Source organism: Anabrus simplex, chromosome 10, assembly GCF_040414725.1.
Source record: "Anabrus simplex isolate iqAnaSimp1 chromosome 10, ASM4041472v1, whole genome shotgun sequence".
Lineage (NCBI taxonomy): Eukaryota > Metazoa > Arthropoda > Insecta > Orthoptera > Tettigoniidae > Anabrus > Anabrus simplex.
In genome coordinates this window covers 11095357-11113656 of record NC_090274.1, presented here as the reverse complement: position 1 = coordinate 11113656, position 18300 = coordinate 11095357, and the positions used below count along the sequence as shown (strand labels likewise).

General features: G+C 37.2%; 1 protein-coding gene across 1 annotated transcript in view; it reads left to right on the top strand.

The window, feature by feature from the left end:
• LOC136882360 (protein scarlet) overlaps positions 1–15340 on the top strand; it is a 125942-nt gene extending 110602 nt beyond the window's left edge. The window contains exon 15 of the mRNA XM_067154969.2: positions 14873–15340. Within this exon, the coding sequence (XP_067011070.2) occupies positions 14873–15048 (176 nt within the window). The 3' untranslated portion in view covers positions 15049–15340. The remainder of the gene's footprint in view (positions 1–14872) is intronic.
• The last annotated feature ends 2960 nt before the right edge of the window (positions 15341–18300 follow it).

Sequence of the window (18300 nt, the reverse complement as noted above, 5' to 3'; positions counted from 1 at the left end):
AACCTTGGTATCAGACCATTTAGACTTCAACGCCTTAACAATCATGGCCACCAGGCGGGCTATAGTTGATGAGATTATATGTTGTTGCAAATTAAGCTTTTATTTAAAAATAAACATATTTTTAAACACACTAATGTTAGAATGAAATAAGCTTGGTTATAAGAAGAATTACGTATGTAGAAGGATGGATAATTCGGCTTCATACACTAACAATAAAGTCATTCACTACATAAAGACATGTTATACATACAGCAGTTCATTGAGGAATTCACATCGCACAGAGAAAGATACTAATGCCTTTTAATGACACGCCTTCAGTGTCATTCTGGGATAATTTTAGAATTTTGCTTCTTGTTCTAGTTTGTTAGGTTTTATGGTTTTTGCTACTGCTGTGCAACAAACAGCACATACACCCGTTGGTTGCGGCGTAGAATATCTCTACGACATTCTCTGCCTGTCGTAAGGGGCTACTAAACGGGGCAACCCCAAATTCTGAACTTGAGACCACCAGACCCCTGGCTGAGTGTAGCATTCCTTCCACATACGGCATTCTACCAGCTTCACCGCTTTAATATTTCTATCGGACCTCTCTTGTTCAACACTCGCCTGACTTCATTCTACAGAATTCATAGCCTGGTATAGTTAGTTTAACCTTGCGCACCTTCTCAAAGACCGTACTTCATCACACAACAACTTCTCCACATCCTTTCTATGGCAGATTTAGAGGAAAATAGCATATGTTTTGCCACAGACAGGATGTGACATGGAAGAAAAAAAAGTTTCCTCAATGAACTGGAAACACATTGTTGGAGATGGGATCATGGTAATGGGAGATCTGAATGCCCACGTTGGAACTGATAAAATGGGATACGAGAATGTTCTGGGCCCACATGGGTATGGCGATAGAAATGAAGATGGAGAGAAGCTGTTGAACTTTTGTATCAGATAATAAAGAACACATGGTTTATGAAGAGGAATAGCCATAAGATCAGCCAAAATAGTTGGGATGGACAGTATGGAACACTCATCGATTTTATAATAACAGACCGAGAATGGGGGAAGATACGTCATGAATACGAAGATAAACCCCAGTGAAAGAATGGAAGGTGATCATAGATTATTAATTGTGGAACTAAAACAAGTAAAAATTCCTAAAATTGTACTGAAGAAGAAACCAAAGATCAGGATTTGGGAATTGGAAGAGGAGGATGAAAGAATGGCATTCCAAGATTGTGTAAAAAGGAAGTTGCCTAACACAGAAACACGAAGTGGAGAAGAAGAGTGGGACAATTTAAGACAGACATTTGTAGAAGTAGCAATTGAGGTATTTGGGAAAACAAAAGCAAAGTTTAAGGAAAAGGTGTCACGGCAGTGGACAGACAAAATAAAAAATAAATAAAAGAAAGGAACAACGTAAAGAAAGAAATGGATAAGGAGAAGCAAAAACGTATCAGAGGGATGAGAATAAGATAGAAAGGTTACATGTGAATACAAAAGATTAAAACTACAAGTAAAGAAGTGTATCAAGGAAGAAAAGGAGAAATGTTGGGGAGAGTTTATGAACAAAATTCTTAATTATCACTGTCTGTTTGCGACTTTTATTGCACACATTTCTCCATTCGTAAACTTCCAGATACATGTAAGATTTTTTATTATTATTATTATTATTATTATTATTATTATTAAATGTTGTACAGCATAGGTGTAAGAAGGGTAGTCTAATTACAGAGCATGCTGTAGGGCGCCACTGTTACTATTATATTATAATTCTTTTCGTTTCAGCCATTTATGGGCTGCGATTATGCAACTTCCATTGCTTTCTCAAGTTCTTTCTCCTTCCTCTTTCGCCAGTATTCCTTCATCCGTTGGCTTGCTCGTGCTCATTCTTCTGCCGTGACCCCACATTTTTCTAAATCTCGGTGGACTTCCCATGGGACTTGTGTCTTCCTGTTCTCCTGGAAGGCGAGGATCCTGTTGGCGAGTCTCTCCGATCCCATCCTTTTAATATGTCTGTAGAACGTCAATCTTCCATTTTGTATCGTGGTGTTATTATTATTATTATTATTATTATTATTATTATTATTATTATTATTATTATTATTATCATCATCACTACTATTTTACTACTATCAAATAAATTTCAATTGTGAGATATCCCAGTGGATATATATTCTCACAATACTATGGGAACAACGTTAAATGAAAACATAATTTACCTAACTATAAGAAATTATAACAAAACCAGGAATTTCATGATAATGAAAGGAGAGGTATGAAAAAGCAATATATAAAAACAATTTTTATTTTCGTGAATTTAAAATGATTTTTCTAGAGCATTTCATTTCCTGCGTATTTCCGCCATGTCATCGTACTGTGGGTCCTCTCTATTGAGAAGGTGCTAACATAAGGCCCTAGGAAAATCGGAACTTTCCATCTGCAAATCCATCTGTCTTTTATTCACAGACAACATATGTACAACATTATGTATAACATTATAGCAGAAACACTCGTTACAGGTAAACCAATGAACCTCTATTGGCCTCTTACGTATAAAACGAACAGAAGATCAGTTATCCACTGAAAATAATAAAGACAAATAGTTAACATTAAAGAAAAGAAACGGCCTTCAACCAGCCATAGGCCCCTGGACTACGAACCTGGCCCATCCAAGCAGCACAGCACACACAGAAGCACAACTCAAATCCACTTACACACACCCATTCGCGGCCACAAGCAGTAACCTTTCACTCAATACACACACATACAACATTCACTCACGACTTACGCTCCGATGTTCGCAGTCCAGAAGCCTTGGGTTCGAAAGGAACCTCCCAGTAATTGCTCAAGAGAGCGACAAAAATTAATGAGAGCCTCACGCTTGATGAAACCAGCCACCAGGACTACGTTCGAGAAGGGAAGGGGAAGGGACAGGAGGGAGAACAACCAATGTAGAAACTCACTCACAGCTCAGGCGCACTTCAAGTGTCTTTTAGAGTCTTGTGAGAGAGCGTAATAGTAGTTTCTCGTAAAATAATTTCTTAATAATTTCTTAAATGAAAATATCTGTGATACTATTGAGACCAAGTCTGCCTATTAAAGTAGTTTTATTACTGGGCAATGCAGGGCCACATCCAGATGAACACAAACTAGTATGTGACGAAATTTGTGCTTTATTTTTGCTCGCTAACCCAACAAGTGTGATACAACCTATAGATCAGGCCGTTTTGGAATGTCTAAAAAGAAAGTATCGGCACTGCCTGATACATTCACTCCTGGAAGCAACAGAACGTGAGGAAACCATCACGAACTTCCTCAAACAGATAGCCATGAAGGACGTAATGTATTGGACGAACTTTGCAGAGACCGTGGGATTGTAGGTTTCGCTCCCGATCCAGCGTCCCACCTTGGTGTGTACAGAAACACGAACTTCGCAGCGACCATGGGATTGTAGGTTTTGCTCCCGTTTCCCGCGTTCTGCGTTGGTGTGGGCAGACCTTAAGCCAGTAACCATAATCTGTTTTAAGTGAAAGTTGTATTATCACTAAATTTTTTCTTATTTAAGTAACTGATCTTTTCAGTTCAGCATAATTTCCACTTTCAAATCAAATCAAAATCTCTTTATTTGCAAATGAGGTGTCTACCTCGGTGGCAAATGGTACACTAAAATACATTATTGTCAAGCACTAAATATTAAATTATCAAGAGAAGAAAATTTTTCCTATAATACAATATTATACAATTTACGCTAACAATGTTTTCTATTAAACACACAGCTCATCCTTAATAAATTTATATTGTTTACAAAATTCTACTTATATCATCTTACAAACATAGTCAACTCATATACAGTACGGTATGTGAAATTACTTCTAATAATACTATACAACTGGTATAAGATTAAAATTAACATTGAATTTATTTACATATTTATATTTTACCCATTTTGGAACCTAAGTAGCATAACGACCTGCTGCGTCTTAACCAGAGCCCCTTTTGCCACCACTTTTCAGAGTTCCTGAAGGGCCTTCACAGCTACCGTAGCGGTCCCAGGGCCCTCGAAGTCCCCACTGTACTTCACCCCTACAGGCAGTCCCCTATTTGGGCTGTCCAAACTCCTTAGACCAGGGGATGGAATTAATTTAATCACACACATTTATTATTTACAATATCCTGCACTGGTCGAATGCCCTCTAACATTTAATTTATTATCTCTGTTGTTGTTTATTCTCTTCTTGAATATCTGTACAGATTTTGGAAAAGGGTCAAACACTACCCCTGGTAAACTGTTCCACTCCTTCACGCCCTTCCCAATGAAAGAAAATTTACCCCAATTGCTTCTGCTAAAATTCCTTCTAATTTTGTACTTGTGGTCAGTTCTACCAATATAATTATTTTCCAACCGAAGCCTCTCACGGATATCTCCCCATGCTTCTTCTCCTGTATAGGCTCTATATAATCCTATAAGTCTAGTTTTCTCCCTTCTCTTACTTAAAGTTTCCCACCCAAGTTCCTTTAACATTTCTGATACACTACTCTTTCTCCTGAAATCCCCTGTTACAAACCTTGCTGCTTTCCTCTGCACACCATCTAGTTCTTTTATTAGGTATTCTTGGTGAGGATCCCAAACACTGTTTGCATATTCCAATAATGGACGAACCATACTTAGGTAACTTTTCTCTTTTAATTCTTTGTTGCATCCTTTAAGTAGCCTCATTATGACATGTAACGATCTGTATGCTTTCCCAACAATGTCATCAACATGACCCTTCCAGTGCAAATTACTTTCAAATCTTACGCCTAAGTATTTGCACTTGCCATCTTTTGGGATAACTACCTCATCCAAAGTATATTCAAATTCAGTTTTAAAGCTCCTGTTTGTAAAAGTTGTAACAGTTGATTTGCCTCCATTAATCTTCATATTATTTTCTTCAACCCATTCTTGGATACTGTCAAGGTCCCTTTGTAATTCTCAACAATCCTCAATGTTATTTATTTCCCTGTAAACAATTATGTCATCTGCATACAATCTTATTTTCGATGTTATATTGTTCCCTAAATCATTTGCATATATTAAGAAAAGTAACGGACCGATTATACTACCCTGTGCAATTCCCTTCCAAACTTTCTCTTCCTGTGATATATTATTTCCTACTTTGACTTTCTGAACCCTTGAATTTAGAAATGTTCTTATCCAACGTATAACCCTTACGTCCAATCCTATTCCCTCCAATTTCTTTAATAATATTCCATGTTCCACTCTATCAAATGCTTTGGAAAGATCTATGGCTATGCAATCTAACTGGCCTCCTGAATCTAACTGATCTGATATGTCCTGCTGAAATCCCACCAGTTGTGCCTTGCAAGAAAATTTCTTTCTAAATCCATACTGGCTCCTCATGAACCAATTTTTATCATCACATATCCCTCTGATGTACTTTGCTATTAAACTCTCCAGTATTTTACAAACTATACTGGTCAGGCTGATTGGTCTGTAGTTCTCTGGTTTCCTTTTATCACCCTTTCCTTTATAAATTGGTATTATTATAGATTCCTTCCATTCCTTTGGTATCACACTATTATTTATTACATAGTCAAAGAGAAATTTTAAATAAGGCACTATATACCACCCCATTGTCTTTAATACCTCCCCAGTAATTTGTTCACTTCCTGCTGCTTTTCCTTGCTGAAGCAGTTGGATTTCTCTGAAAATATCTTCATTTGTGAATGAGAAGCTTCTTGTTTCCCTCTGTGTCTCTCCCTTTCTATTTTCTGTTACGGTTTCCAAGTCCTGACAAGCTTCTACTGAATCTCGGAATTCCCTACTAAAGATTCATATGATTAATACTTAATTGTTTTTTTATTTTTGCACTATAGTATAATTTTAACAAAGTTTGGTTATCTTCTTCTTCTTCTTCTGCTTTACGATGGAGCAACTTATCAAATGAATTCCTTTGTTGTTAATGAATTCTATTGTTTTTTCTATTACTCCCCCCACCTCCCATTTGCCCTGCTTAATATACTCCTGGTCAACATTTACACTCTTTGAGATAGCACTTAATGAATCCCACAGGAAGCAATCTCTGACTTATATGACTGGAATGTGGCTTAGGTTATTTTTATCTGTAGTAAATTCTCTGAATATGCACACCATTTTTCGCCACTGGAGATGATCTTTTAGATCATCATTTATCATTAAATATAACATCTTTAAGATACTCTCTAATTCAATTCCATACTTTATTTATTGTCCGACTCGTTGGCTGAACGGTCAGCGTACTGGCCTTCGGTTCAGAGGGTCCGGGTTCGATTACCGGCCGGGTCGGGGATTTTAACCTTAATTGGTTAATTCCAATGGCACGGGGGCTGGGTGTATGTATTGTCTTCATCATCATTTCATCCTCATCAAGACGCGCAGGTCGCCTACGGGTGTCAAATAGAAAGACCTGCACCTGGCGAGCCGAACCCTTCCTGGGATATCCCGGCACTGAAAGCCATACGACATTTCATTTCACTTTATTTATTCAAAATCATTAACTTACATTTACTCCATAATACATTATAACATGAAGAAGTAAAAAAGCCTCTCTCTCCTCTCCAATGGGAAGAAGGCAGGATCCACAATGCTCTCCTTGTTCTTCCCCTACTTCTCATCCCCTCTCCACAGAACAGTGTGCAACGCCCGCAAAATCTTTCCACTGAGCCCCTCCATGACCACATTCCGGAATCAGTAATTTAAAAACAATGGACTACGCTTCGGTAGCTTAGATAAGTATAGAGACAGTGGCGGTTGAATACTATTACAATTATTATTTGTTAATACTTGTTCATATTATCACCAAACTCTCAATCTTTGACAAGTTTACACAACGTAAATAATATTTTACACATACTGTGCCATTTCACTGTTAGCAGTGAATATTCTGGAGCAAAAGTGGACGCTATGCCATGAGAACATTAAAAATAACATGCTAATAAAACAGTAAATGTCAAGAAGATCAAACTTTTACCAGGTACAAGCAAAGAAAGGACATATAGAAGGCAATGAAAAAGATTGAAAGATGGAATATTGTTAAAAATTTATTATCAAAAAATTTCATTCGAGAAGGAATCTACTTAAGGAATTTGCTACAGCAGATTAATACGAAAAGAAGACTGTAGTAAGAAAAGAAGATTTTTAATTGAAGAATAAATATACGAATATTCAGTGGAGAAGTCATGCAAGCGACGAAAATACTGCACTTCCGTAAATTAATAAATTAGAACAGCTGGACTTGATCGTCACATAGTCAATTATGTCACAAGACAGCAAGGAAAGAAGTACCCAGCTTCATAAATTGGTTCTCAAGAAAATAAGAAAAACATCAATGATTAGAAACGAGCTATAAGAAAATTAAATCTCGTTATAATTGAAGCTTTGATACCATATTAGTAATCTGCAAGGCTTTAGCAAAGATTGAATTAGAAGAAGCATTAGTAGCAATACATTCCTAAATCATAGAAGGCTTTGTACTCTAAGATGACAAAACTGACCATCTTATTATATATTTCTGTAATTTAAATATCATATTTTTAAGAAGTGCCATTTTCTATTCTTGTGAAATATATATGTGTGTGTGTAGTGCTATCTCGAGGGAGTAATGTGGATACACTTTGGGCTAAATTTAAAGAAATCATTTGGGAAGGAGAGAAGAGATTCGTACCTGTTAAGAAGGGTAAAATTACCTCAGACCCTGTTTATTATACAAGGGAAATAAGAAAATTAAAAAGAAAATGTAGAATAGTAAACAGGAAAATCAAAGAGGGTAGGGAGAGTAGAGAAAGTAGAAAACAGCTAATGAGGGAACTGAATAGAGTGAAAAAGGAAGCAAAAGAGAATTATATGAATGGCATACTTCAAGAGGGTAATGATCACAAAGGGAAATGGAAAAAGCTGTATTCATATATTAGGAAACAAAAAGGAAAAGGAATCCAAATTCCTACAATGGTGGGAGAAGGGGGTGAACTCTATTTAACAGATACTGAGAAAGCAAACCTATTTAGTAGGGAATTCAGAGATTCAGTAGATGATTGTCAGGAGTTGGAAACCGAAACAGAAGATAGAGAGGGAGAGAGACAGAGGGAAACAAGAAGCTTCTCATTCACAAATGAAGATATTCTCAAAGAAATTCAACTGCTATTTTGATTGACGTAAATATTTCGAGATTCCTGATGCTGCTTCCAGCTATTCATTCATTTTATTTCATTTTACGTACCATAGTTACAACAACGGTTCTATGTGATTGTATTTTGATAGTCTTTTATCACCTGTCTTTGCAGGCTCTTAGTTAATTAATTTTGTGTGTATTTTAATTTTTCTTTCTTTGTTTGTGTGCACACGTGCGAGAACAGAGAGTGGTAGTTACCTATCTGTTTGTTTGGGCCTGTGTGTTTGTGGGTTTTGAGACCATGCACTTCTGTTTCCTTATTGTTCAGAATCATGGCTGAGCATTGGTATATTGTGTAATTTGACGCAACGGGGTTTAATCCATGTTTGTCCACGTGAGGCAATTTGGATGTCCCGGGTAGCGGGTCGACGAATGTTGTGTTACTACGATTATATTTGGATCAGCCTTGCCTATCTTTGCGGCGGTCCAGCATCGTATCTGTGGTGTTCGAACCATGCTCGTGAATCCATGATATCCGTCGCTATCCTGCGCGATAGTATACATCACGCCTTGAATTACCGGTCTGGTCTGGAGCGATTTTATATTGGGTCTCTCTTCTTGTTCATACAGGTGTGCGTGTCTGTGCTGTCTACCTGTGTACAGTTTATAGTACTCTCCGTATCTCGTAATTTTAATTTTTCTTTCTTTTTCTTTTATTTTTGTTTTATTTGGCTGGTTCGGGCCATGTGTGGTGTGTTATTTTATTTTTCTAGGCCATTATCTGCTCCGTTGTCGACGATTAGTTTTTGTTTTTGTAACTGTGGCAACATCTTCTTGTTCTTTTGCTTCTGCTCCTTTGGGAAGCTGTGCTTTGGCATTGTTGTTGTGACACGCTAGCATCGTGTGGCGGTTCGTTTGGAGCACTGTTGCTAACTGTTGATATGTGCGCGGTCCGCATTAGTACGACTGTATTATCCCTTTCGTGGTTCTATTTTCTGATTCCTTCGATAACGTGTTCCACGTCACATTATTTTTCTGAAATGAATTTGTATTTTTATGTGGTGATACGGGAGTGAATTGTGCGATTTTGTGTACTGTTGTCGTGTAACACAAAACTTACTATGACAATGAACGAGATACTACTTGATGTTCTATTTTTCTGCAGTTATGTAAGTAACTTTTAATTCATCTTATCATTTTTGTTTTCGTTTTCATACTGTGTATGTTTATCATAAACCCCATTTTCTTTTGGTCCATACTTTTATTTCATGGGGGTTACGGGTTCTTGCCTTTCTGTCCTTTCGCTCCCCTTTTGTCTACGCACGGGTCCAGCTCCAAACTGAGTTTGTTCCAGTCCATCCACGACAATTTGAAGAGAGCTAAGTGAGGTAAATATCTGCGCGTATATGTCGTGTGTTGTGTTGATGTGTTATAGTAGCAGGGTAAGTGGAGGTGGAAGCTTTTAAGTTACATGCATGAATAAATCCTTACTTCTGGAAAAATTAGAATCCTTGAACTTTTTGTCTAATATAATAACGTGGACAAAAATATTTTCTGTCAAATCTTAGTCAGTGTGCTTTCATCGTGGAAAGAACGTCCTCATGGAAGCAGGTTGAGAAAAGGTTGTCTCGGTGTTCTATAATTTCTTCTTTTAACTTTTCCCTCTATATTAGTGGTATTACATTGAATATTGGAAAGTATAAATATCATCTATATGCAGATGATTTTCAGCTCTGTGCTTGCATGAAAGTAACTGGTATTCACGAGGCTATATATAATATATAATTAAGCAAGACCTTGCACATGTTGAACTGTGGACTAGACTAAATGAACTCAGAATGAACCCCGTGAAAACTCATGCTATAATGATAGGTACATCTGAGATCCATTATCACTTAATGAATGTAGATATCCCCCAATACGTTGAATGGAATCATTATCCCTTTTGAAAACAAAGTTAAAGATTTAGGATTAATACTGGACAAAAGCCTTGACTGGATTGAACTCACAGAAAAGAATGAAAGATTTACTTGCTTTCAAGGTCAGAAAGCTGTTGTTTTAACAGTTTAACTATGTTTGACTGCTGTGATGTCGTGTATGGAAGACTAAGTGACACCCTGTCTAGTAGACTTCAGAGAGCTCAGAATGCTTGCGTCCAGTTTATAATGAACATTCCAAAATTTTATCATATAACTCCTGCATCCCATGAGCTAAATTGGCTTAAACTAAACCAGCATTGGAGCTGTCATTTGTTGATCTACAATAATTCGTTTGTGGTCAATGCAATTCGAACATGGAATTAGTTACCCAGTGACCTAAGGGACACCCTGTCTGAACCGGTATTTGAAAATAAATGTTGGCAGCGGTACTTGGATGGATCAAGTTGAGTGTGAATACATGAATTCTGTTTTCGTGTTTTGTTCTTTCATTGTGTCACTAAGTTTTGCTAAATTTATTTTTATTGATATATTAGGACACCTTTCTTTATTCTCAGTTATTTTATATACTGTATATGTTTCATTTCTCTTTCCTCTAATGTGTGTACAGTTTATTATTGTGTGTGGATGTGTTTTTTAATACACTGCCTGACTAAAAAGTTAAGCACCCAGAAGGAGTGGTCATATATTATCCCATTTTGGTATGCATGCATACCATTGATGTGTAAGTAAATGATTAGATTTACAAGGATCTGTAATGTGCAGAACGCCCGCCAGAGTGCATTTGCGATGGCACCGCCCTGTTGTTGTTAAATTGTTACCAGTCAACTGCAGAGAGCAGCCGCGATGCCTCTCAGACGCGTTAGACAGCCTATCCACCAATTGACAGCATTTGACAGAGGCTGCATTGTGGGACTGCATGAGGCTGGTTGGTCGTATCACGCAATTGCCAGGCATGTGAGCCATTTAGATGTCACAGTGGTCCGATGTTGAACTCAATGGGTACGTGAGGGCACCCAATCACGTTGTGCAGGTTCGGGTCAACAAAGAAAAACCACCCCGAGAGAGGACCGTCGTATGGTGCGCCAAGCATTGCACCATCACATAACTTCAGTCACCTGCCATTCGCGAATATGTACTGGAGACTAGAACATCCTGTGAGTTCCCGCATAGTGTCTTGACTGTTAATAAACAAGACCAATATTTCAGAAATAGTCCAGTATATAATACGGCCAAATTCATACAAATATTTTTAAAAGAACACTATAAGTTTTATAGCCAGACGCACCTAATTAGTACTATTGTCTTTTGTAACAGAATTAAAAACATTGAGCTAACAGACTACTACACGATACATAGTTTGGATATCAAAGATATGTACTCCAACATTCCTATTGTAGATACCATAAAAATAGTAAGAAAGAATTTAATGCAACACAGCAAATTAAGCAAGGTGGAAATTGAAGAATTTTTAACATTACTAGAATTTACTTTGGAAAATAACTATTTTGTTTTTGACAACAAAATTTACAAACAGTCTAAAGGCCTAGCAATGGGTTCGCCGGCTTCAGGTATTTTAGCTAACATATTCATGGATTACATGGAATATAATAAAATAGTGGATAAAATAGATGGATTGATTACATGGTTGAGATACGTCGATGATATATTTGTTATCGATGAACGAAAGGTTAAACCTGATGGTATATTACAGTATTGAAATACTTTGGATAGACAAGTGCATTTTACGATGGAATCTGAAAATGATAGGACTTTAAATTATTTAGATTTGACAGTTACTAGAAATTCTGCTCATTTTGATTTTCAAATGTTCAGAAAAGCTACTCAAACAGATACTATTATCAGAAATGACTCCAATCATCCAGGTCAACATAAAAAGGCAACATTTTACAGTTTAATTAATAGAGCTATGAACATACCTATGTCTAAGAAGAATGATAATAGAGAGATAAATACAATCCATCAAATCGCTCGTAGCAACGGATATTGCAACAGATTTATTAATAGAATGATAAATAAAGTGAAAAATGAACCTAAAACAACTTTAATTAAAGAGCAAAAAGAGAAAAAGAAATTCGTAGTTCTAACTTTTCGAAATAAGCACTCTTATCAACTGGCTAAAATTTTCAGGAAAAAGAACATCAATGTCACATACAAAATGGATAATAATACTAATAAGATAATTTTCAATTCAGATAAAATAGAGAATAAATGTATATTTAATAAATCAGGAATTTACAAATTAACATGCCAAACATGTAAACAATGATACATAGGACAGTCCGGAAGAAGTTTGGCTATAAGGTACAAAGAACACGTTAATGCGGTCAAACATAAAAGATATTCAGCAATGGGAGAACATATGGCTGAAATGAATCATAAATTTACAGACATTTCCAATGACATGAAATTATTACATTCGACCAAAAAGGGAAAACTGATGAATGTTTTGAAAAATTTAGAAATTTTCCTTACACAAAAATGTAATTCTGAATCAAGTTTAAATGAGAAAAGTACAGAAGATAACCCATTGTTTAGGCTAGCATATAATCATTTAAGGAACAAAAAGAAGAAGAAAAGAAGAAAAACTTGAAGATCCTAAATTTGTATAGTGTTCTCATTCAGTTCAACCAAAATTGTATGTATTGATCATTTTTATAATATTTCATAAGTTCTCTTTACTCTTTGATATGATGTATTGGGACACAATACTCCTTCAAATTGTAAAACAAAAGATTGTGTCATATTGTGTTATTCTTTGATCTAACCACTGATGAAGGGAATGGTTGAGATTTCCCGAAACATGTATGGTTTAATTAATAATGTTTCTTTCATTTAATGAGTGTATTGATCAAGGCGGATTTAAATAAACTATTATAAATAGTTATATTATACATTCAGTGTCTCGACGACTCGCATCCGCTGAATTGGGGTCCTACCACCCCATGTGTCGGTTGGCATTGACACCAGAACACCAACGCCTGCATTTGGAGTGGGGCCTTGCCCGGGAGGCACGGACAGAGGAGGACTGGCGTCGTATCATGTTCATTGATGAGTCCCGCTTCTCCATAACCTCCGATGACCATCGTGTGCGGGTTTGATGGCGTCGAGGGCAGATCCTGCCCATATTGTGGAAAGACATCGTGGCATCGTGGTATGAGAAGCCATAGGATATACGTTAAGGTCACCTCTAATAGCGCTTCGGCAGACTTCGATGGCACAGCGATACGTCACAGACATTCTGCGTCCGCACGTCGTATCCCTTATGGCACAGCAACCTGGGACAGTGTTCCAGCAAGATAATGCACGGGTGTCTATGCACTGCCTAGAGCGTGTTGAAGTCCTACCGTGGACCTCTCCATCATTGAACACATGTCGGATGACATTGAAAGGGGACTCTGTCCCAGTACAACCTGCGGGATCTGGAGGGAGAGCTGCAACAACTGTACACGAACTTGCCTCGGGAGAGGATCCAGAAGCTGTTTGACACCATTCCGAACCACATACGGGCATGCATTGCGCCCAGGGGGTGTACGACACCTTACTACCTATGAGTAACAACACAGTAAAGGTTTCCACCTATTCAATACAAATATATTCACAATATTTTAAAAATTACATGGTACTAGTTTCGACCCATCTAGGGTCATCATCAGCCATAATCAAAGCAAAGATCACTCTTGATGAAATCCTAAGAACATGTAAATTTTTCCATAATAATCTTACTGTACTTCTAGTTTTCTTTCATCCAAAGGTTTCCTTGATTTTCCTGTATGCAGCAGCTACCTTTCCTACAATCATACAACCTTCAACATCCTTGTACTTCTTTTTCAGCTATTCTTCCTTGGTTGTCCTGCACTTTCTATCTACTTCATTCTTTAATTGCCTACATTCATTTCTACTCCTACCGGGCAAGTTGGCCGTGCGGTTAGGGGCATGCAGCTGTGAGCTTGCATCCGGGAGATAGTGGGTTCGATTCCCACTGTCGGCAGCCCTGAAAATGATTTTCCTTGGTTTCCCATTTTCATACCAGGCAAATGCTGGGGCTGTACCTTATTTAAGGCCATGGCCGCTTCCTTCCAACTCCTAGGCCTTTCTTATCCCATCATTGCCATAAGACCTATCTGTGTCGGTGCGACGTAAAGCCACTAGCAAAAGAAAAAAAAGAGAACTTTTCTATTCCCATGATTTCTTGCATTTTTGTATTTTTGCCGTTCATCAATCGGGTCTAATATCTCCCAAGTTATCCACTTACTTGATCTCATCTTTCTTCAACAACCTTACTGATCTCATTATTCATGATGGTCCACTCTTCATCTATTATGTTTCCTTCAGCCTTTTCATTTAGTCCTTGTGCAACATGTTCCTTGAAACAATCCCTCACACTCTTTTCTTTCAACTTATCTATCCATCTTGTTGCAATCCTTTCTTCAATTTCTTCAACTTAAGATGACATTTCATGACCACCAGGTTGTGGTCAGAGTCCACATCTGCTCTTGGGAAGGTCTTGCAATGCGACACCTGCTTTCTGAATGTATGCTTCCAGTGTCTCCAGATCTCGTAGGAGGAAAGGAAGAGAAGGTAATGCTGTAGGAGAATTAGGACAGGGACAAAGGAATGAAATAGGAAGTCAGCTGGTTGAATTCTTTACCGATCATAATTTAGTCCTTGCTAGCACTTGGTTCATGAACGAGATCTGGTAGTAATTAGAACTGTTTTCAACAACCAAATAAAATCGCATAACACTTTGTTTTACTTCTTTTGTTCCAGCTTGCGAGACTTCTGACCCCGAACTACCATGTCTTACCAGGGGTGAGGAGGTGCTTGACAAATACAGCTTTTCATCCAGTCACTTTGAAAGAGACATTGTTGCGATGATCAGTATTTATTTTATTTTTCACCTTTTGGCTTACGTCTGCCTTTGGTTCAGGATACGCAATAAATAAATGTAAGTTGGTACAGATCAGATAATGTGAGACCTCTGATTGAGGTCCTCCCCAATATTTATATATGTCTTGAAGCTGTGTGACAGAGGAAGAATATCTGTTGTATATCCTTATACCGTACTTTATTGTGTTTCACACCAGGCAAATGCCAGGGCTGTACCTTAATGAAGGCCACGGTCACATCTTTCTCACTCCTGGCCCTTTCCTTTCTCATCGCTGTCATAAGACCTGTCTTTGTTGGAACAACATAAAGAAAATTGTAAAAAAATAAAAATAAAATAAAACCAAACACTTTGTTTTTTCTTTTTTTGCTAGTTGCTTTACGTCGCACCGACTCAGATAGGTCTTATGGCGACGATGGGACAGGATAGGGCTAGGAGTGGGAAGGAATCGGCCGTGGCCTTAATTAAGGTACAGCCCCAGCATTTGCCTGGTGTGAAAATGGGAAACCACGGAAAACCATTTTCAGGGCTGCCGATAGTGGGGTTCGAACCTACTATCTCCCGAATACTGGATACTGGCCGCAATTAAGCGACTGCAGCTATCGAGCTCGGTGAAACACTTTGTTGTGAACCAGTACTATACACCTTTGTCTGGCAAAGGAACTTACCATATTATTACGTTTTGTTCCTGAATTAGTATGCCTTTTCAGTGCTGCAATGCCCTTTTAACACAACATATGAAAGTACACATGAAGATATAACAATTTGTCTGATGACTGTAAGCACATCGACAGACTTCTGGACCGAGCGGTTTGGCTTCATGGTCGGGTCACGGAGCTGTAACCTTGCATTGCTTTTCACAAAACCTGGGGCTGAACCTTGATTAGGGCTGGATTTGCTTCCTTCCCAGTTCTAGCCATTTCCTATCTAATCATCTGAGTGAAACACTTAGAGAAAAGAGGCATATCAACCAACTCCAGTAAGAGTTGCTCAAAACATCCCATTGGGAGCATCCAAGTATATACCATAGGTCAAACATCTCATTCAAACCATTTGATACTGTGTGATCATACACAGCATTCCTATAGATGATTCATTCATTTAGGAATATGTAGGATCATTGAGCTCTTATAGAATAACACCAGCTTTAAAAATAATTATTCTATTCCAGGTACTACAGATTTCCAAGGGTTAAAGTACAAATTTTGAGGCATAGCTCTCTCTTTCAACAGTGTTGTCTAACGAGGACATTGGAAGCATTAACCACCAGTCTGTTTACATCTGCTCCACACCAGCAACAAAGTTGTCATGTTTATTCTTCTCCTGTCATTGATATTGTCATTATTTCTGCTGTTTTCTGGTACAGCTACAGAATATTGTTCTACTTCTCAATCTGCAAGGACTTCACATTTTGGTTCACAAATACACTCATAAAACTTGCCTAAATAAATGTCATAATGGTGCCTTTGACTGCAAGAATGAGCAAACGAATGGTGACAGAGAAGAACGTTGCGTTTGATCTGCATGCAAAAGATCACTGATTGGTCGAATATGTGTCCACGGATACCCAAGGTAGTTCTCATCTCAAGAGCAGCACTTATGCCGCCTTGCCTTCGTTGTGAGAAATGAACGCTATAAATGATGCGACATTACCACACAGATTCTTGAGCTATAGCAGAATGTCTCTCAACAGACTTCATTTGCAGTTGTGATGAAGATGATGCTTCAACGCCAACTCATTAGTATCAAGCTTAGTGACCACCGACGGCTAACACTGAGAACATGAGCCACACTGCGGAGTTTGGTTCTTTGAAAAATTTCAAGCATTTTCAAATACACCAAAATTTGATCATATAATGGGAGATACTGTTCAAGAGGAAAGCTGGTTTAAAAAGAATTGACTACTAAGAATTTAGTGATATTTTCATCCGCAATAGTAATAGGAGCCATATTATGAAATCTAGATTTCTTTATTTCGACAATTACTTATAAATTTATAATTTTAATTTATAAATTGACCCTTTTTTTTTCATGAACTTATTAAGAAAATAATATTAATTAGGACATAATTCTCTATGGACTATTGTACAAGTGTTTCCTTGACAACTGCTTTCAATTGTAGAAAGAATTTATATATTTTCTCTTGAGTATTTTGTTTTTAATGTTATCATTTAATCTTCTTATGTTAATTTTAACCCTAGAACACTAACCCTATTTTGCCGCACATTATTACTAACCCTTTGTAAATTTGACTACTACAAATTATAATTGTTATATTTTCTATGTAACAGCTTATATTTGACAAGATTTTAGTTATTTAGAGTTCCTATACTGTTGTAAACTTAACATGTATTAAAATACCCAGATATTAAATATTTTTATGTGATTATTTATTAAATATAGAAACTTGACACACACAAAATATTAAATGAACACGTTTTATAAGAAATTAATTTTATAACACAACATATTTAAAAAAGCCTTAAAATTATGAATGTGAGTTATTTACTTCGCAAAGAAACCAAAACTACCATAAAAATAAAACAGAGATAAATGTAAAAAAAAAGGCGTTAAGACACATTATACTTATAAGTTCACACCATCACTAACCGTTCGTCAATATGACGACACCCACCCAATTATTACAAGAATGAGCAAAGATATCAACAATCGCACATGCCACAGTCAATAACTGCTCAAGAAAATCAGCTACACAAAATGGCGGCAGGCACGCATGCGCAGAAGGCAATAAACTATACCGTTCTGCTACCTACCTTAGTAAAATTTACGAAGGGTTAGTGTTCTAGGGTTAAGGACACTTCCTCTCAAGCATTGATACTTTGTCAATATATGAATTTTTCATCTAAACAGTGTTATGTGGCTGAAGATGTTAATAATACAGGAAACATGTATCACTTTTAACCCATTAAGGATCAAGCACTGAAGAAACATAGATTTTTGGAATATTATTGTATATTTCTCTTGAAATTACATCAGAAAGACCAGAATATGTGGGAACAAAACGTATTTACAAATAGTTTAGGTTCAGCATAATGTTGCGTTTACGCAACTTTGGGCCAAGTAGGCATCTTCATTTAGTGAGAGTGAAATTGTCGGAAACAGTTTGAATGAAGATGAATATTGCATTGTTGTGCTCTTGCACAGTCGGCATCTTCTTCCAGGTTTGTTTTCCTCTTGGATTATGAAATGTCCTATTTGATCACAACGCACTTTCGTGGGTAAAGCTGCTTTTGACGGTCATCCATAATTAGAATTGTCTGTCCCTTCTATGCCAGTTTCTTTATTGCCT